Below are 22,921 nucleotides of genomic sequence, written 5' to 3' on the forward strand. Positions count from 1 at the left end.
TGTATTCTGTCCTGAACTGACCCCCACTATTCAACTACATTAGATGATCCCAAATTGTCATCTTACTAGATGAGGGGGAGAAAATCCTCCCTATCCACTTTCTCTGCACCAGGCACAATTTTTTATATTTCTCTGACATATTCCCCCTTACGCACCTTAAGAAGCCCCCAACAGCACACTATTTCCTTGTGTGAGAGTAGCTCCAGACTCCAAATCATTTTGATTGTCCATCTCTGCATGTTTTCCAGCTCTGCAATAGCCTCTTTTTTTGAGATGTGGCAACTAGAACTGTACATAGTATTCCAAGTGTGGCAGTACTGTACTATAGATGCCTATAAAAGCATAGTGATATTTGCAGTTTATTGTTGATCCCTTTCGTAATGATTCTTAACAGGGAAGCTACCCTTTTCACAGCTGCCCCACAGTGGGTCAAGTGACGTTACCCATTTATTTCTCCATTTGCCACTTTCTTCTTCTTCTTTTTAATTTTTTTTTTTAAATATTTTTATTAATTTTCCAATTAAAACCAATTATATCACATTCAATATTTCAAATTATACACATATATATATCAATCAAACCGAATGTTATGCCAAATCATCTAAAGAATTTTTTATTTGGGTTCCCATGCTTCAAGAAATTGGGAATTCCTCGCAACTGTCCACTGCCGTCTTTTTTCTAAAGTTCAAATCGTCCTCCAAGTTCATAATAATCCAGATCTTCCCCTTACAGTCACATAGATGTTTTCACTTTCATCCGATTGTTTCCCAGCCGCTGAGATAAATATCAAACAAGGTTTCACAGATGTTCTTTCTCCTGTGTGAGTTAATCAGTCCAGCCTCCCCATAAATCTTCTTAATGGAGCTCCTTGTTGCGTCGAAGCAGCCCGAAGCAGCGCCATCTCAAAAAGCTCAAATCACTTTCGCTTTCTCTCATAGCCATGAAGATTCACGATCATTATAGAATTTACAGCTTTTTCAGGCAGGAGACCCAAACATCAAACCATAAACTCTTGGTAAATTAATGGATCTCCTTGCCCTATAGCTGAACTTAGCTTCAGGTCGCTGCTCCAATTTAAAGTGCGACACAACTCATAAATCCTCCGAGCGCGTCCAGAACTCCTTCCGCCCGACTAGGGGGAGGCTTTTCTCATCGACAACTCCACATCTTTAAAAAAATATGCTCAGTAACAACAGTTATAAAGTTCAACTCACACAGTCTTTTGCTTCTCTTTCACTCCAAACAAGCCAGGACATCGCGTCCGGGAAGGTACGAGGCAACAATATGAAGGGAAAAAAAAATAAAAACTCCCTTCCCTTATCGCTCCGTCCCCATCAATCCTTCTTCCAGATGCAGTACAATCTTTGACTCCTCTCCTTTCAGCAGCATAAATTTCTCAGCAGTAAACAGCGCTTCTTCCCCTCCTTCTGAAGTATGTCCATAGATTTAAGCCTAATTATCTTCTTTAACCATGGAAATCCCCGCCATGCAGATTAGCGTCCGGGAGTCCTGGCCCTCGTAAGTGCTCAGCCCAAGCTCCCCCCACTCGAAAAACAGTCGGAGTGGGTCTGGGGGCATCGCGGGCCAGCGGCCCCTCTCCGTAACCCCCGGAGAGGGTAGGGGGTTGCCATTTACTCCCCTAGCAACCGCCAAATTCCTTACGAAGGTCAGAGAGATGGAAAACAGGTCCGCCATTCCTGCAGGCGGAAACCGGAACCTTCTTCTTCTTTTTAAAAAGGAAATGGGAATTTGTCTTGTCTTAGGATTTTAGGGAGGGTGCAATGGGCAGGAGAGTGGCATTATCATTCTTTGTCTTCCACAGACTTGCAAAGCTCACAGCAGCAGTCCTGCTTGCTAAGGGTGTACCTGTCTACCTGTTCTCAAGATATGTTCCCACTCCTTTTGTGGTAAGTCCATCCTTTTATTATTATTGGGCACATGGCCATCAGGTCCTAAACTGAATCCACATCTCCAGTGTGAAACCTTATTGAATTTTGTGGCACAGCAGTCCCTGGGGGTAAGAAATAAATGTTTGGATTGATCACAGTTAGCTTGTTTGCTGTAAGGGCTAGCATTTACATACAGTAATGGAGCAGTGGTATGCTTAATACTTAAAGTAGAAATTAGAATTCTGAATGATGTCAGGCCTTGGCTTGATGAAATTATATATCCTCTGGTGATCCTTTGCTAGAGACGGAATAGGTGACTTGAACCCGTTTCAAAACCATTTGAAATCTGTTGCAACATCAACATGTGTATGTCAGATGCCTTGGAGGTTATTTTTTGTTTTGTTTTTGTTTTCACTATTTATTTTGTGCTTTTACCCTGTATTTTTACCTTGCCAACTGCCCTGAGATCTTTGGATGAAGGGTGGTATATAAATTTGATCAATCAAATACAGAGGTACCTCAAGTTACAAACGCTTCAGGTTACAAAACTCCGCTAACCTGGAAGAGTTACCTCGAATTGAGAACTTTGCCCCAGGATGAGAACAGAAATTGTGTGCCAGCGGCAGCAAGAGGCCCCGTTAGCAAAAGCACGCCTCTAGTTAAGAACAGTTTCAGGTTAAGAATGGACCTCCAGAACAAATTAAGTTCGTAACTAGAGGTACCACTGTAAATAAATGGCGGGGGGGCTGAATATGTGTTACCTGAAGTCTCTTGGAGCGGTGATTCTTTCTCATACCAAAAATTGCACAAATAACATTGCAGAAGGACTGCCCATTGAACATATCTTATGGCAAAAGTTCTCCTCAAATGTACAGAATACCATTATTACTGTTTGTAGCACTTGCTTTCCAAAGTCATGAAAGGTCTAAATCCTGGGCTCCGACCCATCTCAACATGCACAGTAGACGTTTGAACTCTTCCCTTGGGTATGGAGTGGCTTGTGCTTAGAAACAGAAACAAGACCCGAAGCCTTTGCTTTCATGTGCCTGGGGCTTAAGGCCTTTTGATATCATTGGGATGTGTGTGTCTTCCGGGACACAACACCATCTTGGGCTCAGTTAGGCATATTGATTTTCCTGCATCTTTGCCACTAAGCTTATGAACAGCTCTAAGCACTTATAATAACTTGCTTGTTTAGAGGATGTGACTTGGGAAATATCTAGGGATTCTTCTTTTGTTCAATAGCAATGCTTTACTCAAAGGTCATACTGAATGGCGGTTGTCATTCAAGGGTCCACATATTCTTCTTGTATCAGTTGTGCAGAGGCTCAGAATACCGGAGTTCCTATCTGGGCTGTTTCAGAAATCCTGGCATGCTGGAGAGTGAATGTGATTTTTGTCTTGCAGCCCTACGCAGTTCAGCAGCTCAGAGCTGTAGCTGGGGTGATGATTACTGCTTCCCATAACCGTAAGGAAGACAATGGCTACAAGGTACGTCGGAGAACTCTCTAGATGCCTGCTAGCTTTTAACAATCCTTTAAATCAAGAGCCTAAGAAAATATCTGTGTTAGATACTGGAATTGTCTGGGGAAAGGTCATAACTCAGTGGTAGAGCAGATGGTCTAGGTTCCATCCCCAATGGCATATTTAGATAGGGCTGGAAAAAACTCCTGCGTGAAACCCCGAGGAGTCACTGCCAGTCAGTGTAGACAGTACTGAGCTAGATGGATCCAATGGTCTGACCTGATGTCAAGAAGCTTCCAGACTGTAATATTCTGGAAAATGCTCAAGAATGGAACACCCCATACTGTATGTTCTGTTAGTGGAATAATAACCTTTTTCTGGAAGAAGAAAAAACCCAGATGCCTTCTGCTTGCAGGTGGGGATAGCTCAGCACCCCTTGCAGGCTTCCCATAGACAAACAGATGTCCACTGTAAGAACAAGGATGCTGGGCTAAATGGACCTTTGGCCTGGTCCAGCTGCCAAACTCTGATGATAGGATGATGTTGGGTGAAAATACTCTCCAAGGGAGAGTGAATGGAGTTTGTCACACTTTGGTGAAAAGACTCTTTGTTTTGACACCCACAGTGTATTGAAAGCTGGCATTGTAGGTGCATTTCTTATTCCATGCCACCAGGTATCATTTTAACACAACCCTAAAGGGAGCCTGTCTGAATGATCCACAGAGCAACATAGCCCCTGGCCTTTACAAATACTAGGCTTGTATTCAACTAACTTTTACTTGGAGCAGGACTCATTGAAATTAATGCTGATGAAAGAACCCCTGTGTTGCAAATTAAAGTCAAAATGCTGAGAAAAGGAGGCAACACGTTGACCAGTTCTTGGGCAAAAAGTAACTGTTTTAATCTGTAGTTAACCATAAATCAGGCAGTGATACAGGGTAATCATCTGTTTCGGTTAATGCTTCTTCAGTTTTATAACTAAATAAATCAAATAAATATAAGTCAATAATCATGTCATACATACTATAAATCATACATTATAATCAGGTCAATAGCCGGCATGGACACGAATCTATACAGTCCATATTATTTTCACAATGCAGTATGACCCCTGTTTCGCAGAGTACACGCAAGTACTAGGTATGTTGTATGTTTGTTTTATTGTCTTATTGCTGTATCTTCCTGTATTTTTGCATTGTGAAAATAATATGGACTGTATGGATTCGTGTCCATGCCGGCTATTTATAGTATGTGTTGCCTCATTGAAATTAATGGCTATAAATAACTTAGGTTTGTTGATTTCAATGGATCTATGCAGAGTAAAAGTTGGTTGAATACAATCCATGGATTACTGTGTCCTCCCAGTTTTTGATATAATTAATTACTGTTTACTATGAATTTCAAAAAGTAGATAATAAAACACCAACCACAACCTTTTATTATTTAGATATATCAGACTATCAAATATCGGCTTATTTGCCCTTCAGAGTTCTTTCCAAACCAGAACTTAGTTCTGTATTGCTAAATTAACATGTATGTTTATTGATCATTTTGATTTTGTTTTCAGAAATACAAACCATGTGGAGAATGCTTACTTAGAAAAGTGATATACCAACACTGTTTTTGAAAAAGTGTGCTGCTGTTGCATTTTATGGATTGAGGCTTTTTCAGCCCGAATGAAGTCAGGCAGAACAACAGATATGACGCTTAGCTTTGTACAGTGGGCTAGGATATAGCCCTGCAAGCCCACCCACCCACATTTCTCTCCAGGCAAGCAGGAGGTATTAGCTGGACAGAACCACTTGAGGGGGGCTTCTGAGGAGCTGTGGTCTGGTGAGACTTCTGAGAGCCAAGTATAGATGGCTGAGGGGCCACATTGGCCCCTAGGCCTCAAGTTCCCCACCCTTCTCATAGAGCTTGCATCACTACAGGCATTCTTGTGCTATAGTTGCCGAACGTTTAACATTTAAATTTAGGAGTGCTCAGACCGTGCCCAGAGGTCTTGCAGTGATTGAACTCTTACGTTTTCCCAACTCTCACTTTAGGTATACTGGGAAAATGGCGCTCAGATCACATCTCCTCATGACAAAGAAATCCTGAAGTGTATAGAAGAATGTGTTGAGCCGTGGAACGACTCCTGGAATGAGAATCTGGTAGAAAGCAGCCCTCTTATGCGAGATCCCTTGAAGGAAATCTGTGCAAGCTACATGGAGGATCTGAAAAAGATCTGTTACCATAGGTAAGAAATCAAAGCACAACTCCTGTAAGCATCAATTCCATATGTTAGAAGCCCTCAAAGGTGGAGGTTCAGAATTGGAAGCAGGTGAGATGCAAATGATCGGCTTGGGCACCGTAGATATTTGAATAGGGAAGAGCAGAAGAAGAGTGTATTTTTAAAATTTTGTTTATAGACCACGTTTCTGGACAGAGACTGCTGAAAGATGGCCACCACTGTAGAGGAGAACTTAGTTACCAAAGATTTGACTGAATGAAAATGACTTAGCCTGGTGCCTGAAAATTGAGAACAATGGAACCAGGCCACATTTCCCTGGGGAGAACATTCCACGAATGAGGGGGTCACCACTGAAAATCCTCATTCTCATGTGGCCACCTTTTGTACCTCCCTCAGATTTTATGTTTAGTTTTGTATTTACAGTGGTGCCTCACTAGACGAATTGAATTCGTTCTGTGAGTCAGTTCGTTTTGCGAAAAATTCATCTAGCGAATCCCATAGGAATGCATTGAATTTTTATTTTATTTTTGCCCATAGGAACGCATTAATTGAATTTCAATGCATTCCTATAGGAAACCGCGATTCGCTATACGAATTTTTCACAAAACGAATTCGTCTTGCGAGGCAACCTCCACTCGAAAAATCTATTAAGTGAAAAATTAGTCTTACAGGGCATTCGTCTAGCGAGGCACCACTGTACTTTGGCTCCCCCCCCTCCTTATGTGCTGTAAGCCACCCAGAGAACTTTACCAGACAGTGCACTTGAAGTCTAGGAGAAGGGCAAAGGTAACGTCTGAGCCCACATTAGATTTGTTGGTTATCCATGTCTATCATTTTTAGTTGCAGTGTCCCATGAAAGCCTGGCTCATTCTGCAAATGTTGGACAGATGCTGTGAGCTGTTTTCATATGAAGTCTGCTTTGGCATCTGGGCATGTCACCATCTCATGTGATGCCATGCCACCTTTTGGGAGCAGCAGGTCTCCTATTAATCCATTCTGTTATTTTCTTTATAGGGAGCTGAACACAAAGAGCAGCTTGAAATTTGTTCACACATCCTTTCATGGGGTTGGGCACGACTACGTGCAGTTGGCTTTTCAGGCATTTGGCTTTCAGCCTCCCATTCCAGTTCCTGAACAAAAAGACCCAGATCCAGATTTCTCCACTGTAAAATGCCCGAATCCTGAAGAAGGAGAATCTGTGCTAGTAAGTTTGGCATGCGATTTCGTCAACAGTTTTGTATGTAAATAAGGGTGGGTAAAACCAACTGGCTGTTTTGTGCTGAGTAAAAATATTAACTTTCCTCTTCTAGGAATTGTCTTTGCGGCTTGCAGAGAAGGAAGGTGCCAGGGTGGTGGTGGCAACGGATCCTGATGCAGACAGATTAGCTGTGGCAGAACTGCAGAAGAAGTAAGCATGTGTTTGTGTGTGAGAGACGGTTTCCTCTGTGAAGAGGGAAAGATGGGCAAGTCTTGTGGGTGTTCCTTGAGATGCAGACCTCCACACCAAATAATGTTTGAATATCTAAACTTTTTTAAAAAATAACACCAGTAATTGTAAGTGGGATGGGTGGTGGTGGTCTGCTACTAAAAACACATATAGCTGAAGCTCCCTGTGCTTCAGATATCCCCATAAATTGAATTAAAAGGTTGGAAGGGACATGGAAATCCTCAGATCCCTCTATAGTCCAGTAATATATCTGCACCTGCCTCTCTCAGGCCACAGCAGAAGAGAAACAAGCAGATACACAGCACCAACGCATAAAAGCAGCCTGGTTTCTGTTTTTTTCCTTCTGCCACCATCTCCAACCCCATCCCACCCCACCATTATTCCATGGCCCCGTTCCAGTTAGCAAGCTCTTAGATTCTTTCTATACTGTACACAGCAAGGATCAGGGCCTTTTCTTCTAGGGGGTACTCAAGGGTACGCAGTACTGGTGCCTCTTTTTGTAGTTGTTAAAAAGTGTGGCACTTACTGTAACAACTTTATGGTGAGTACAGGGACCTGTTTTTCAAGGGAAAACAAAGCACTGGCAAGGATGCTCCCAGTTTGGGATCAGGGAGTGCTTAGGCCATGCCCAAAGGTTCCAGTGTGTCTAGTACATAAAAATGTGGAGCTGTTCTTTTTCTCTTTTTCTCTCCATCTCATTTCCCATTTGCTACCAGCTTGTTCTCCCAGATACCTCCCTCTCTTCCTTCCTTTACTCCTCTGTTTCCTTCTCCATAAACCTTCCAACTGGAAGACTTTTCTGCCACAACTTATTATTCTGAGTTCTCCTAGCACTCCCCCTGCCTCTCCTTCTACCGCTAGTTCTCAGGCAACTTCCAAACAAGTCTGTGTTGGGGGATGGGGGGTTCTCATACCTGCAGGGTTTTTGCAGCATCCGCACAACATTGGTCGTCATCAGGATTCCTACCCATATTCCCACATCCACCTATTGGGTTGTTTTTATTTTTATTATATATTATGATTATATTATGATAATATTTTGATTATATATTTTGTGGTTTTGTATTTTGATTTTATTCTGTGAACTGCCCCGAGACCTGCGGTTATAGGGTGGTATATAAATTCAGTAAATAGAAAAAAAATAAATTAATGTCAATTTACCCTTCCTGTGAAAAATCCAATAACTTAAAAAATACCTGTTGCCAAAGTCATGCATGTGATATCTGAATTGTTTGCAAAATTAAGCCTCAATCTGAAAGTCCTTTGAGTGCCTTTCAAATGAATAAGTCCACAAACCAATCACAGTGAAATGAGTGCAAGGGGGAGCTTCAGTCACCTGGGAAACTCTGCTTCCTGGACCATTCTGAAAATGATGGGGTGTTGTGTTTGTTGGGAGATTCATTCCCTGTCTGCAGTCATTGGATTGTTGTGTATCATATGACTGTATGTGTTTTCATTCCACAGAGTGGATGTGACGTAGACAGGATGTTCGTCTACTGTTGCTCCTGAAGTGGAACTGTTGTTTCTTTTGTTCTCTCTTCACTGCCTGCTATGCTAGAGAGAGGCAGCCGTGCTAAACAGCTCTGAATGTCTGAGCTGGGCAAACAGAGGCAGACTCTGCATTTGCCACAATAAGGCAGTTTAGCCTTATTCAATGGCTTGTGTGTTGTTCTTCACGTTGAGCAGAGCAATCACAGATTGGATTGCACCACTGGACTCAAGTAGCCGGGCATGTGTGCACTGGCTTTGTCCTAGCCCTGGGCAGTCTTACAACTGGGCAGCACCCACAGGCAGCTATTTAAGAAGCCCTGCTGGTGTTTTAAGTAGCCAATGGACAAGTCTTGCTCTTCCGCACAGAAGAAACTTCTAAAGCAGGCATGTCCAACAGGTAGATCGTGATCTACTGGTAGATCACTGGACATCTGTGGTAGATCACTGGTAGATAACTGGCTCCCCCTAAAGAAGCTCAGCAACTTTGGCTTCCCTAAGAAAAAAGCTCTACATCTTTGCCCTGAAGCCCCCCAAAGAGGGCTTTCCTTCCTAAAAAAAAAAAGCTCAACTTTGACCCGAACCCCCCAAAACATGGATGGCTTTCCTTCCTTAAAAAAAACTCAACAACCTCAACCTGAACCCCCCAAAAGGGGGTAGATCACTGCGAGTTTTTAACTCTTTGAGTAGATTGCAGTCTCTTGGAAGTCGGCCACCCCGTTCTAAAGCAACCGTTGTGTTTGTGGCTGTGTTCCTCTGTATTTTGGATTCTCGTGCATATTCCTTTTGACCTCTGGTGCTCCCCTCCTCCTCCTTCTGCAGTGGCCGCTGGAAAGTCTTCACTGGCAATGAGCTGGCAGCATTGTTTGGGTGGTGGATGTTTACTTGTTGGAAGAAGAATTGTTCCAAAGATGCCGACGTCAAGAATGTTTACATGCTGGCCACCACGGTCTCCTCTAAGATCCTGAAGGCCATTGCACAAAAAGAAGGATTTCGCTTTGAAGTAAGAGCTGAATGGCATTTAGGGTTGTGGTTTGGCTGAGTAAATCCCAGCCATCTTTGTACGGTGGTACCTCGGGTTACAAACTTAATTCATTCCGGAGGTCTGTTCTTAACACGAAACTGTCCTTGACTAGAGGCGTGCTTTCACTAATGGGGCCTCCTGCTGCCGCCGCCGCCAGTACGTAATTTCTGTTCTCATCCTGGGGCAAAGTTTGCAACTCGGAGCAACTACTTCCGGGTTAGCGGAGTTTGTAACCCAAAGCGTTTGTAACCCGAGATACTACTGTACAGGGTGCATCCGACCATGGTGGGGTATGGAATATTACTACATTCATTTTGAACTAAAGGAGAGAACTGAAGCTGCTCTGTGAAGGAGTTCCAGGCAGAAGGGGAAACTTTTGAGCGTTTGGGGCAGAATTCAGAGGTCTTTTTAAAGGACATGCAAGATGCTAGAAGGAATGAAGCAGTGAGCACCCCCTCACTTATGCCTTTGACAAGTAATAAGTTATACTCAGAGGGGACCCATTGAAATTAATGGAGAAGACTTAAATTAGATCCATTAATTTCAGTGGGTTTACTCTGAATAAAATGTTTGTGGGGGGAGTATTGAGTTGATTCAGATGGTGTGCAGATGTACAAGTTTGGGTTCGGGCAGGATCTGTCTTTTGTTTTTTGCAGGCAATTTAGCTAGCTCTGGTCAGCTTCAGTGTGATATACAGTATAATGAATTTATAGAGTGCAATGTGACTAGATTGCAAGGGCTGAGATGATTAAAGCTGTAGAGAGAGCACTGACTCCTTTTCATTATTGCAACTCTTACTGCCCTCTAGTGCCCCTTCTGGAGCACAGCTACTGTGGCCTCTTTCTGAGAAAATCTGTTTAGTTTGTTAGGCCTTTCCAGCCTTCAGTTTCTAATTTGCAGCACCGTCCCTGCTTGCAGTTTAAACAGTAGCCTTTGGGCAGACTATTATTCTAATGGTCAAAAGAAATTGTTTCCTTATGGTTGACTTTTGAGAAAAGGAAACTTCTGTTACGTCTTCCAGGACCACTGATCTTGGGCCAGAGGGCTGTTCTTAATTTGGGTACCATTCTACAATGTGCTGGCATATAAGAAGGAGCCCTTTTTGCCCATTTAGAGAGCAGAGGCAGTACACCTGGTTGGCTAGGGAGGTAAGGGATGATCACTTGGGAGCCATGCTTAGGACTCTCTTCTGAGTAACCTTTTCCCAGTCTTGGGTGACCCAGCTGCAATTCTGAGCCCACTCAGGGCTGCATACTTAAAAGAGAGTTGCTCTCAGAAGACCTCCGGGAGTGAGCAGCTTGGTGAATTTGCATGCAGTTGGCATGTTCCGTGAGAACAATCTGTATTAAGTGAAGGCACCTTCCTGTCTTTCAGGATACACTCCCTGGCTTCAAATCGATTGGCAGCAGAGTTAAAAACCTCCTGGACAGCGGCAAAGAAGTCCTTTTTGCCTTTGAAGAGTCCATTGGTAAGCACAGCGAGTGGCAGAAGGCAGGGCCACAGGACAGAGCCCAGTCCTAGAATCTGTCCCCTCCCTTCAGCCTGCTGTTTCCCACAACCCCATTGCGTGGCCTAACTCTCAAACTCTTTTTTGGTTCTGTTGTACAGAAATGTTAAGATGATGGATTTAAGGCGATGTAGATGAAAATAAAATAAAAACGCTGTTTTGCAATTTTTTTGTTTTCCAGGCTTCATGTGTGGCACTTCCGTGCTGGACAAAGATGGCGTCAGCGCAGCTGTGGTGATCGCAGAAATGGCTGCTTATCTAGATACCAAGAGCCAAATGCTGGCATCCCAACTAACAGAAATATATAAAATGTAAGTTCTGTGTGTCATCATCGTTATTCTTATTTATTACCCGCTCTTCGCCTGAGGTCCCAGGGCAGGTTACAACATTAAAAACACAATGCTGAAAACAATTAAAGCAACTTTCCATCACAGAAATTACTCATGGAGCTGGTTGCATCAATTCCAGCTGGTGAAAAATAAGTTTAGTCATTACAAGAGCTGTAACTTAAAGCTTGATCTTGCTTTTCTCCTCCACATTGTTTCCTTGTGTGTTGTGTTTTTTTAGATTATAAGTGTGAGGTAGGGAGTGTCTTATGGTACTGATTTTTGTAAGCCATTCTGAGCGCCTTTTTGGCCAAAGGGTGATGTTAAAGTGCTTTCAATAAATAAATTTGACTGGAAAGAGTAGGGATTGTCTTTTCTGTGTTTTTGCCCGTGAGATAACTCAGAAATGTTGGAAGTTGCTGAAGGGGTCGCATTCGAAAAGGAACTTCTGGCAGGGCCTAACTTTATCCATTTTCTGTGCCACCATTTTTAGAGACATCATAGATACATTTAGTGATATGGAGGTTTCGGGTTTATGCTTAGCTTTCCTTTCTTTTCCTAGTGACAGAATTTAGAGATCTAGATTACCGTGCCTGACTATATACTGTGTTTGTGTAGGTATGGCTACCACATTTCAAAAACCTCGTATTTCCTGTGTTATGATCCTCCTACTATCAAAAGGATATTTGAAAGACTCAGAAACTTTACATCACCTAATTCTTACCCAGCAGTTTGTGGCACTTTCAGTATATTGGACATCCGGGATGTGACCACTGGGTATGACAGCAGCCAGCCAAATAAGAAGTCGGTGAGTTGCGCAACTCTTATTAGAAAGCTGTTGCAGATCCTTCTCATAATAGCTTTAATCTGAACCCTTTTGCCTTGCAACCCTTTGCAGAGTTTTCAAGTAATAGAGGTGTTGATTGGAGGAAATCAGTAATTAGATTGTGGGCTTGGATGTTGAGAAGGAGAAGCGAGTACGTCATTTCAGTCTAGGCCAGTGTTTCCTAACCTCAGGTCTCCAGCTTATTATGGACTACGACTCCCATCATCCCTAGCTAGCAAGACCAGTGGTCAGGGATGATGGGAATTGTAGTCCGAAAACTGTTGGAGACCCAAGTTTGGGACACACTGGCCTAGGTTCTGTCAGGCTGACCACCTCTCAGCAGGTGGGTTGCCACCTTAAAGGAAGAAACCCATAAAAGATCATATTGGCATGCAGGTACTTATGATGGTTCACATAAGCTTCAGCTGCCTAATGTATTGGATTGTAGTTGAGCACAGTGCAGAGTTTTGTCTGCTTTGATCGCAAACCTGCGTATTAAAATTACATCCACATCCCATGTTCTCTTAACAAAAAGTAAACTCCGGTCAGGTTCAAAGTCTGGTTCAAAGATACCTGACAGATTCCTCAGAGCAGAATATGAAATTGTTAGCCTATATACAGAACAGCCTCCCCCAACCTGGTGCCTGATGACTTCGGCTACAACTTGTGGGGGGTGAGTGCTCAGTCCCCTGGGCTCTCACTTGTGGGGTGCCTCAGGGTTCTGTCCTCTCCCCCATGCTTTTTAACATCTATATGCAGCTGCTGGGAGAGATCATCAGGGAGTTTGGGCTGGGTGTTCATCAGTATGCGGATGATACCCAGCTCTACCTCTCTTTCAAATCAGAACCAGTGAAGGCGGTGAAGGTCCTGTGTGAGTGTCTGGAGGCGGTTGGAGGATGGATGGCGGCTAACAGATTGAGGTTGAATCCTGACAAGACAGAAGTACTGTTTGTGGGGGACAGGAGGCAGGCAGGTGTGGGGGACTCCCTGGTCCTGAATGGGGTAACTGTGCCCCTGAAGGACCAGGTGTGCAGCCTGGGAGTCATTTTGGACTCACAGCTGTCCATGGAGGCGCAGGTCAATTCTGTATCCAGGGCAGCTGTTTATCAGCTCCATCTGGTACGCCGGCTGAGATCCTACCTGCCTGCGGACTGTCTCGCCAGAGTGGTGCATGCTCTAGTTATCTCTCTCTTGGACTAGTGCAATGCGCTCTATGTGGGGCTACCTTTGAAGGTGACCCGGAAACTACAATTAATCCAGAATGCGGCAGCTAGACTGGTGACTGGGAGCAGCCGCCAAGACCATATAACACCGGTCTTGAAAGACCTGCATTGGCTCCCAGTACGTTTCCGAGCACAATTCCAAGTGTTGGTGCTGACCTTTAAAGCCCTAAACGGCCTCGGTCCAGTATACCTGAAGGAGCGTCTCCACCTCCATCGCTCTGCCCGGACACTGAGGTCCAGTGCCGAGGGCCTTCTGGCGGTTCCCTCACTGCGAGAAGCTAAGTTACAGGGAACCAGGCAGAGGGCCTTCTCGGGGGTGGCACCCGCCCTGTGGAATGCCCTCCCACCAGATGTCAAAATGAAAAATAATTACCAGATGTTTAAAGGACATCTGAAGGCAGCCCTGTTTAGGGAAGCTTTTAATCTTTAAGAAATTCGTGTATTTTAATATTTCTGTTGGAAGCCGCCCAGAGTGGCTAGGGAAACCCAGTCAGATGGGCGGGGTATAAATAATAAATTATTATTATTATTATTTATTATTATTATTATTATTAACTTCCATGAGCCTCAGCCAATAGGAGTTGTACTTTGAAGCACCTGCAGGGCACAAAGTTGGGGATGTAAAACAGACTAACTGTATTCAAAATCCTTTAGGAGGACTCTTCTTACAGTGTTCAAATATTTTTTTCCTCCGGACAGAACTGGCTAAGGAATTTACTAATGTATTCCTAATTTGAGAGTCAAAGGAACCTCTCTATAAATAAACAGTAGTTGACGAATGCTGTTGTATATACTTTGAACAAGGTCTAACTAGTTCATTGATGGGTTCATTTGCACAATTCTGTAACTTAAAATCTCAAAGCAGCAATGAACATGTGACAGATTTATTTGTACCGTGCCATCAGTGCTTTAGAGAGTAAATTCAGTCCACAGATACTATCACCATCATAATGCAGTGTTTTTAGTCTTTGGGTTGAAACTTGTCCACAAAACACTTAACTGAAGTGCTTGATATTTAATTAGTGGATGAGAGGAGGCTGCAGGAACCCCTACACCAATTCCACCTTGATTTTTCTCCTGGTATTATGCTGTTCTTCTTGTTGTCGCTGCAGGTACTGCCTGCGAGTAAAAACAGTCAGATGATCACCTTCACCTTTCAGAATGGCTGTGTCGCCACCCTTCGGACAAGTGGAACTGAACCAAAGATAAAATATTATGCAGAGATGTGTGCACCACCGGAACAGAGGTGGGGAATTCTGTTTGTGCCATCACTCCCATGGGTTAGGTTCTATGCCTGGCAGTGGTCCTGTGAATAGTCTTGTCTGAACCAAGCAGTTAGAGTGCAGGGGGTGTCTCTTTGTGGCTTGATCTGGACACACTGTTGCTGCCAAACAGCCTAGCTGCAGGGCAGCTAGTAGGGATTTTGATTTCCTTTTTTTTTTTAATCCCACGCTTCCTCAAAGGAACTCAGGGCAACGTGTGTGGTCTCCTCTTCTCTCCTCTCCTCTCCCCCCAGTATCCTCACAACAACCCAGTGAAGCGGATTTAATTGAGGGAGCGAATGACTGGCACAAGGTCACCTAGTGAAATTCATGGCTCTGGTGTTTCTATGGTCTAAGACCATCACTCCTAGCTGCTACAGCAGTCCCTTTCTCACTGACTGTTGTTGTTTATTCGTTTAGTCGTGTCCGACTCTTTGTGACCCCATGGACCAGAGCACACCAGGCACTCCTGTCTTCCACTGCCTCCCACAGTTTGGTCAGACTCACAGTTTAGTCAGACTCAGCTTTGAGACACTGTCCAACCATCTCGTCCTCTGTCGTCCCCTTCTCCTTGTGCCCTCCATCTTTCCCAACATCAGGGTCTTTTCCAGGGAGTCTTCTCTTCTCATGATCTGGCCAAGGTATTGAAGCCTCAGCTTCAGGATCTGTCCTTCCAGTGAGCACTCGGGGCTGATTTTCTTAAGAATGGATAGGTTTGATCTTCTTGCAGACCATGGGACTCTCAAGAGTCTCCTCCAGCACCATAATTCAAAAACCATCAATTCTTCGGTGATCAGCCTTCTTGATGGTCCAGCTCTCACTTCCATACATCACTACTGGGAAAACCATAGTTTTAACTTTACGGACCTTTGTCGGCAAGGTGATGTCTCTGCTTTTTAAGATGCTGTCTAGGTTTGTCATTGCTTTTCTCCCAAGAAGCAGGCGTCTTTTAATTTCATGACTGCTGTCACCATCTGCAGTGATCAAGGAGCCCAAGAAGGTAAAATTTCTCACTGCCTCCATTTCTTCCCCTTCTATTTGCCAGGAGGTGATGGGACCAGTGGCCATGATCTTAGTTTTTTTGATGTTGAGCTTCAGACCACATTTTGCGCTCTCTTTCACCCTCATTAAGAGGTGACTCACTGACTACTCTCTCACATCTTGTAGCTGACACAAGAGTTTTTTGCCAGCTGAGACTGTGTCTCTCCTATTCAGCCCACCACTCATGGCCTCTAAGACATGTGCCTGAACCGACATTTTTTTTCTTTTCTTTTTTGCTGAAGCTAGTGGAAATGTACAAGCAGGAGAGACCCTTTGCCATTGGAGGCAGGCTGTGCAGTTGCCTTCCTAACTTCTCATTTGATCTCTGCGAAGTCCAGACAGGCGGACCATGCATGGTCTTCTGATAGCTAGAGCATGAAACTCTTAATCTCAGAGCTGTGGATTCAAGCCCCATATTGGGCAAATTATTTCTGCATTGCAGGGGTTTGGACTCAATGATCCTATTCCCTTCCAGCTGTATAGTTCTATGATTCTATGACAGCAGAGTAGCTTTGGCATGAAGAAAATAAATGGAAGTCTGATAGAACTTTTCTTTTTAGAATGTGAGTTGGCATTTTGGATTGTGGAGAGGTATCTTAATAACCTCTGACTCCTCTTCCCTTTTAGCGACACGGTCTTCCTGGAAGAGGATCTACAGAACCTCATTGATGCTCTGATTGAGAATTTTCTGGAGCCTAGTAAGAATGGACTAATCTGGCGTTCGGTGTAGCCTTCCTCCTGCTGCTGCTGCTGCCATTGGCTGTGATAGCAGTCACTCCATGCACTGCGTAACGTGGAACAAAGGAACCAAGATGATAACTCCTCTTTGCATTTATATATATACAATATATATATATATGAATGCCTCTGTGCGTTTGTGTGTTTTATATATAGATATATATGTTCCCTAGCCAGCATATTTATATGGAAGCAGTATTGTTCTGTCCGCTTGCTTTCCAAAATGAAAAGCAGATTACCAGACAGCTTTTCCCACAGAGATCCCTCAAGCCAAAAGGAAAGGGCTGAGCAGGTTCTGGCAAATTTGCCAGGAGTGATTGGTGAAAGGGACTTCCTCAACCACTGCACCTCAAAAATGAAATAAACACAACCTTGGAGGCTTTCCCGGCTGCTGCCTTGTATTAAACCAGTGTTGGGTATCTAAAGTCTTCAACTTGCTTAGTCCCTTGGCAGCTGGCCTGGATGATCATAATGGACTGGCAGAATGGTCCTGCTTCCTTGTAGCTGTTTTGAGTGTAGGTATCTTTACTGTACTGTTGAGTCTTACCTTTTTAAAAAAAAATCAGTCTGTTCAGTAGAATTCAGTACTTAGAGTTTTCTAGTGCAGATGTTGTTTAGAAGTCATAAAGGTTCCAGCTCTTTAAATCTATTCTTTTGAAAGGTGCTCTTTGTGCATTGTATTCTTATCTGTCTGTGTATTTGCTGAAGTTTACTCCACAGTTAAGCAGTAGTGGCAAGCTATATCATACGAGGTCTAGCCCTGGGGCTAGCCCTGGGGCCCAAGCAGGTAATGATAGGCCCTCAGATTGCCTAGTGGGCTTCTTGGAAGTTAGGAAGCAAGACAGAATGGCTCAAGGGGATACAAAATTGACCATTGCTGTGCCTGCTTTGCCTTCACTTGCCACCATCAGAAATCCCTCTAGACACAGCAGTTTTGCCCCAGCCACTCTATTTTAAAGTCACAGTAACTTTAAAATAAACAACCTGCATCAAATAAAGCAACATTCAATAATCCACCCAAATCCTAGAGTAAACAGTAAAAATTAAACATCAGCAAATAATAACTAAACAGTTTACACCTATCAGTTACAACAAATAATTACTAATCTATAATCAATAAAAAAAAACATCAAATCGCAATGCATAAAATACCACAAAACCATGTAAAAGGATCAAATGGAGAAACACGGACACACAACTAATAAAATTATTTTTTTTAAAAAAATATCCCTGAACACCTCTCTTCCCAGCTGCTTCTGCTGTTCTCAGTCATGGAAAGGCTCCCAGAGAGGGCTGGAGGGTGGGGGCAAGGCAGGTGGAAAAGGCATCTTGCTGCCTCTAACACGGAGCTCCAGGGTCTGATCCTGGAGGGTGTTGCATTCGTGTTGCCCAGTAATGCATGTTAATAAATATGGTGTTTGCAAGGTCACATGTGATGTTTTTCGGCATCATCACAGGCCTTAAAACAGTCTTGCTGTGCCGTCAGCTGAGCGCCAGATCTTTGGAAGATCTTGGCTAGACTGAGCCTCCAGAAAGGAAGGTAGGAAGGTTGTGGATCAAGGCCCTTGAAAACGGCTAGGACAGTTTTCATCAGCTAAAAGTGTCACAGCTGAGTGCATTTTTCAACTCATAGCCATGGGTTGTACCTCTTAGCCACCACTGGGGAGGGGCCGGAATGGTGGTCTGCATGCCAGGGCAGAGGCAGAATTTCGTAGTCGCCACCCAGAAAGACCCAGCGGAAGTGGAGCCTTGCCTTTATTCTGCTGTGTGCAGACAAAACTCCATGGAAACAAGGATTTCTGGGGTGGCAGTGATTCTGTCGTGGTGCCAGGCTGCACCTGAGTGATATTATATCCAGTTCTGACATTGTCAGACGTGCTTGTGAGGTGGAGGGAGATTTAGCTGCAGATCAAGTTTGTAATCTGCAGCAGTCTGCTTCAGACAAAGTAATTCACGATGCAGCCTCTCTGGGGTTTAGCATATCATGTTTGTGCTTGGATTAACTTGAGTTTATCCAAGGCTTTTCCATGAAACAAGTTTGAAAAATAGAAAGCAATGATAGGACTATGGCCATGTTGTCATAGTGGGGATGTACCAGCGTTTGGGCTATACCACTTCACACTGCAGGAGGAAGGTCACATGATTGACTCTGTACCTTCATATACCACCAACACAAGGGAAGCTAGCATGGGTGGGGTGGGCGGAAGGCTACTCTAGAAACCTTTTCCCTGGCATGTGCTTGAATGCAGGGATTTTTGTATGGAGCATTTGGTCATGGGAGCCTCCAACCTGCAATGCCAAATGGTACAGCCCAGACACAGCTTTGCCGCCTCAGAACTAGACATAATACCACTTGGTTAAATTTATCAAGTATATATTTGAAATAGGGAGAACTCCCATCCGTTTCCCCATCTGGCACTACAGAAGTTTTCAAGCAGCTTTTTTTATTCTCCCCCAAACCCAGTAGCTTCTTTCTTCTGAGTTGACGGAAAAGCTGAGTTTCAGTAGCCCAGTTGATATAGCTTTGCCACTGTTGCTTGACTTTGTCCTCCTCTTTCTCCTTATGCCCTTTGTGAGTTGGATCTGATAAGATGGTGCAGGTGACGTCTGTCCTGATGACCCAACTTTAGGTCACAGGGACAATAAACTCCATTTCTTGTACATCTGGGTTGGGGTTTGAGGGGGAAAGAGAGGGATTGATGCCAACTGGAGCTTTTGCTCTGTGGCATAACAAAGTACCTTCGCGATATCTGAATGTATGTGGACAGCAGGAACTTGCTTGTATTGCACAAGGCTTTCGGGGCAAGATCCACCAGGAATTCGTCCTGTGCACGGGACGTATTTCTGTAGGGTTTTGCCATTGATTTACATGCAATATTTATTTATTATTTTTATTATTTAATGCTTAAATGCCTTCCAGGTTGTTCGTATATATCTGAGTGAAATGTATTGAATGCCAAAATATCTTCTTCTTCTTTTTTTACTCTTTGTTTTCTTTTTCATTTACTGTATATTTGAAAGTGCTGCAGTTGCTGTTTGGAACAGAGAGGGCGGAATCCAAGGCCTTAAGAGGCTCTTTCTGAATCCTTTGCTGATTTGGGGGGAAAGAACCCTCTTTCTCTGGTTTAGTTTGAACAAACATAAGTCATGGAAGAGCAATGTTTATTGACAAGTTTTCTACCTATAGAGAGGATTGCAGAGGTGCCAGCCTAGGTCCTCCCAATTCACATGATGGGGTGAGTAGCTTAGGGATCTCTGTTGGATTGATTCTGTCCTGGGACAAGAGTTTAAGAGAGAGGGGGCATATACTCCTTACCCCCCAAATGTATGGGAAAGAGGACTGTGACTCCAGTTTTGTTTAGTGTCCTGAGAAAGCTGACTTGTTAAGGATTTGATTATTTCTGCTGGAACCACTGCTATTGGTGTGTTGTTGTTTTTTTCCAGTTGTTCACAATGCTTGAAAATCCATCCTATTCCATTTGGGGAAGTTTCTTTTTCTTCTCTTCCCCGCTTTTCTTAACTGTGAAAGATCACCTCCTCCACTTACCTCACCAGTGAGCAACATGGAGTTCCTTTGGCCTTCTGCTTCCACCCTTCTTCCCTGCGGGGTTTCTCTTGACTGATGCCAGGAATATTTATAATGTGGCATGACGGGCAAAAGTAGTTGAAACCACTTCAGAAACACACTGTGGTTTTTTAAGATGCCTCTTCCCTTCTAAGATGTTGGTGTGGAACGATTTTACCAGGTTGTTGTATGATGATTTGATAACATGGGGGGGGGGTTGTCGTTTCGCTCTTTCAAATCTTGAAATGATTTGCTGAAAGCACTTTCGTCTCCTGAAATTCTGTAGCATGATCTCCGTGCATGTCTCCTCAGCAGTAAATCCTAGTGAATACAGTGGGACTTATTCCAAGCTAAAAGAGTATAGATTGGCAGCTTAAAATGCAGGCTTTGGAAAAACAACAGACACACACACACACATATGAAGTTTGCTAGTTGAGAATATTTATAATTCACTTTGGCTACTTGGTTTACTTGAGCATGCTTTTGAGAAAACGTCCCCTTTCCTACCCAATAAGAAAATGTCTTAATGGTCTTCATCTTCTTACCTTTGTTATGACAATAAATGGCAGCCACTGTTTTGGGGATGGGCGAGGGAGAGAACAGACTTTCCCTTATAATACCAACTGCAAAGGAAGAGCCTAAAATCTGGTCTCATTTTTATTATGGAGAAGACTCCCTTTCTGGTGCAGCCTTGCAGTTGATGAGTCACATCCCATAAAGAAGCCCCGCACATGCAAGCAAATTTTTTTCCATTATCAGCAGAGTCTAGTGCTAGAGTGGGCCAAATCACACTCAGTAAGTTTTTAAGTCCTCATGCCAAGAGAGTGTGTTGAAATAACATTTGAGACTGGCAGGGCACATCCAGCCCCCTGCCGCCGTTTCTTCCAGCTCCTGCCACTCCCTGTGCCAGGTTTACAAGTCCCAGGCGGGGCTCTCTCCTGCGTGTCCTTCAGCCTTGACAGCACTGCTGCCTGAGCAGCTGTGCTTTGTGTTGGAAGGGAGCCCAGCAACATCTCGGGGAGCTGAACTCTCCTCGGCCAAATAGGGAGAATCACAGCAATAATTGGCCAAGTGGAGATGTGAGTCTCTTTGACTGACACGTTGTTGGTTCTGGTGAATGGAGCTTTGTAGCTCACCTGTGCCTCACTGCATCCAGTTTCATCTCACTTAAGGATGCTTTCAGGGCATGGGGAGTCATGCTCTGCAATGTGTGCTTGCGCAAACAGCACTGAAGCTTGTGTAGATCAGTGTGAAGATAATTCAGTTTTTTGCAGGTGGGGCATGACCATTCTAGTCCATAGATGTTTGACTCAAAGCAAGACTTTCCTTCATAATTTTTGTTCAATGTGTACTGATACACTGATATATATATATATATTAGTTTTGCCCTTTATTGGAAGCACACTTCTTATGTGTCATAGTGAGAGACCTTGTGTGTTCCCCTCTGGGATCTTGCAGCATTATCTGCCACTCAGAAGCTGGAATGGTACCGGTAGGAGTTGAGGGTGTGATTCTTACAACTGATAAGATTCCATGTCTCTTCTTTTTGTTTTGTTCTGAAAGATGCGCATGTCCTAAGTTTACATAGTTCTACCCTTCCCACAAGACAGGGTGTGTGTAGTACAAAACACTTGAGTACAAAAAGCAAAGTGAGGCTTCGCCCCTTACTGTGTCTGCCTTCGTTTGGTAGCCCACTTAGCTTGGAAGGAGGTGATGCACTTAGCACCTGCCCAACCCAACTTTCTGCTTCCTTTTATGTATCCTGCTTGACTTCATTTTCAGGACTGTTGCTTTAACCAGGGTAGTCACCGTCTTGGGCTGCCCTTCAACTAAATTTAAAGAGTGGTACCAGGCAATCTTTTCATTATCCTTCTTTCATTTCAGATGTTCTTTTCTGCCTAAGAGACAATGGGTGGTATTATCAATATGGACTGAAAATTTGCACTTTGATTCTGTTGGAAGTATTTTGTGTGTGTCTGGATTATGAAGTGGCTTTAGTTGAATAAAGTGTTAAGTTAATAAAACATTCTCCTTGTAGAAGTGTTCTTCTGTGACTTTGTTTCTCCAGCTTTTAAAAAGGACTGCAGGAGGGTTCTTGGTGACCAGATAGTTTCTTGGGCTCTCTGGAGGGAGACCTAAACTCTTGTTTGTTTCTAATTAAAACCAAATTGTGAGGCAGATGAATTTTGCCTTCTGTGCTCTGTGTAGAGGTTGCAGTCTAGATTCAGCCTTGCCTGCAGCTCCCTGATGGACCCAGGGAGGCAATGGGCCAGCCAGAGTTATATAAAAAGTAAACCTTTCCTTGCCGGAAGAAATATCAACAACCTCAGTTATGCAGATGACACAACCTTGATGGCAGAAAGTGAGGAGGAATTAAAGAACCTTTTAATGAGGGTGAAAGAGGAGAGCGCAAAATATGGTCTGAAGCTCAACATCAAAAAAACCAAGATCATGGCCACTGGTCCCATCACCTCCTGGCAAATAGAAGGGGAAGAAATGGAGGCAGTGAGAGATTTTACTTTCTTGGGCTCCTTGATCACTGCAGATGGTGACAGCAGTCACGAAATTAAAAGATGCCTGCTTCTTGGGAGAAAAGCAATGACAAACCTAGACAGCATCTTAAAAAGCAGAGACATTACCTTGCCTACAAAGGTCCGTATAGTTAAAGCTATGGTTTTCCCAGTAGTGATGTATGGAAGTGAGAGCTGGACCATAAAGAAGGCTGATCGTCGAAGAATTGATGCTTTTGAATTATGGTGCTGGAGGAGACTCTTGAGAGTCCAATGGACTGCAAGAAGAACAAACCTATCCATTCTTAAGGACATCAGCCCTGAGTGCTCACTGGAAGGACAGATCGTGAAGCTGAGGCTCCAATACGTTGGCCACCT

General features: G+C 43.7%; 1 protein-coding gene across 1 annotated transcript in view; it reads left to right on the forward strand.

Moving 5' to 3' along the window:
* Positions 1-22,458, forward strand: part of PGM2L1 (phosphoglucomutase 2 like 1) — a 43,292-nt gene extending 20,834 nt beyond the window's left edge. Inside the window, exons 4-14 of the mRNA XM_035115219.2 lie at positions 1,823-1,907; positions 3,297-3,380; positions 5,399-5,592; positions 6,601-6,790; positions 6,897-6,994; positions 9,344-9,524; positions 10,920-11,013; positions 11,234-11,363; positions 11,997-12,186; positions 14,540-14,673; positions 16,358-22,458. Of these exons, the coding sequence (XP_034971110.1) occupies positions 1,823-1,907; positions 3,297-3,380; positions 5,399-5,592; positions 6,601-6,790; positions 6,897-6,994; positions 9,344-9,524; positions 10,920-11,013; positions 11,234-11,363; positions 11,997-12,186; positions 14,540-14,673; positions 16,358-16,460 (1,483 nt within the window). The 3' untranslated portion in view covers positions 16,461-22,458. The remainder of the gene's footprint in view (positions 1-1,822; positions 1,908-3,296; positions 3,381-5,398; positions 5,593-6,600; positions 6,791-6,896; positions 6,995-9,343; positions 9,525-10,919; positions 11,014-11,233; positions 11,364-11,996; positions 12,187-14,539; positions 14,674-16,357) is intronic.
* The last annotated feature ends 463 nt before the right edge of the window (positions 22,459-22,921 follow it).

The sequence above is a fragment of the Zootoca vivipara genome, chromosome 4 (assembly GCF_963506605.1).
Source record: "Zootoca vivipara chromosome 4, rZooViv1.1, whole genome shotgun sequence".
Lineage (NCBI taxonomy): Eukaryota > Metazoa > Chordata > Lepidosauria > Squamata > Lacertidae > Zootoca > Zootoca vivipara.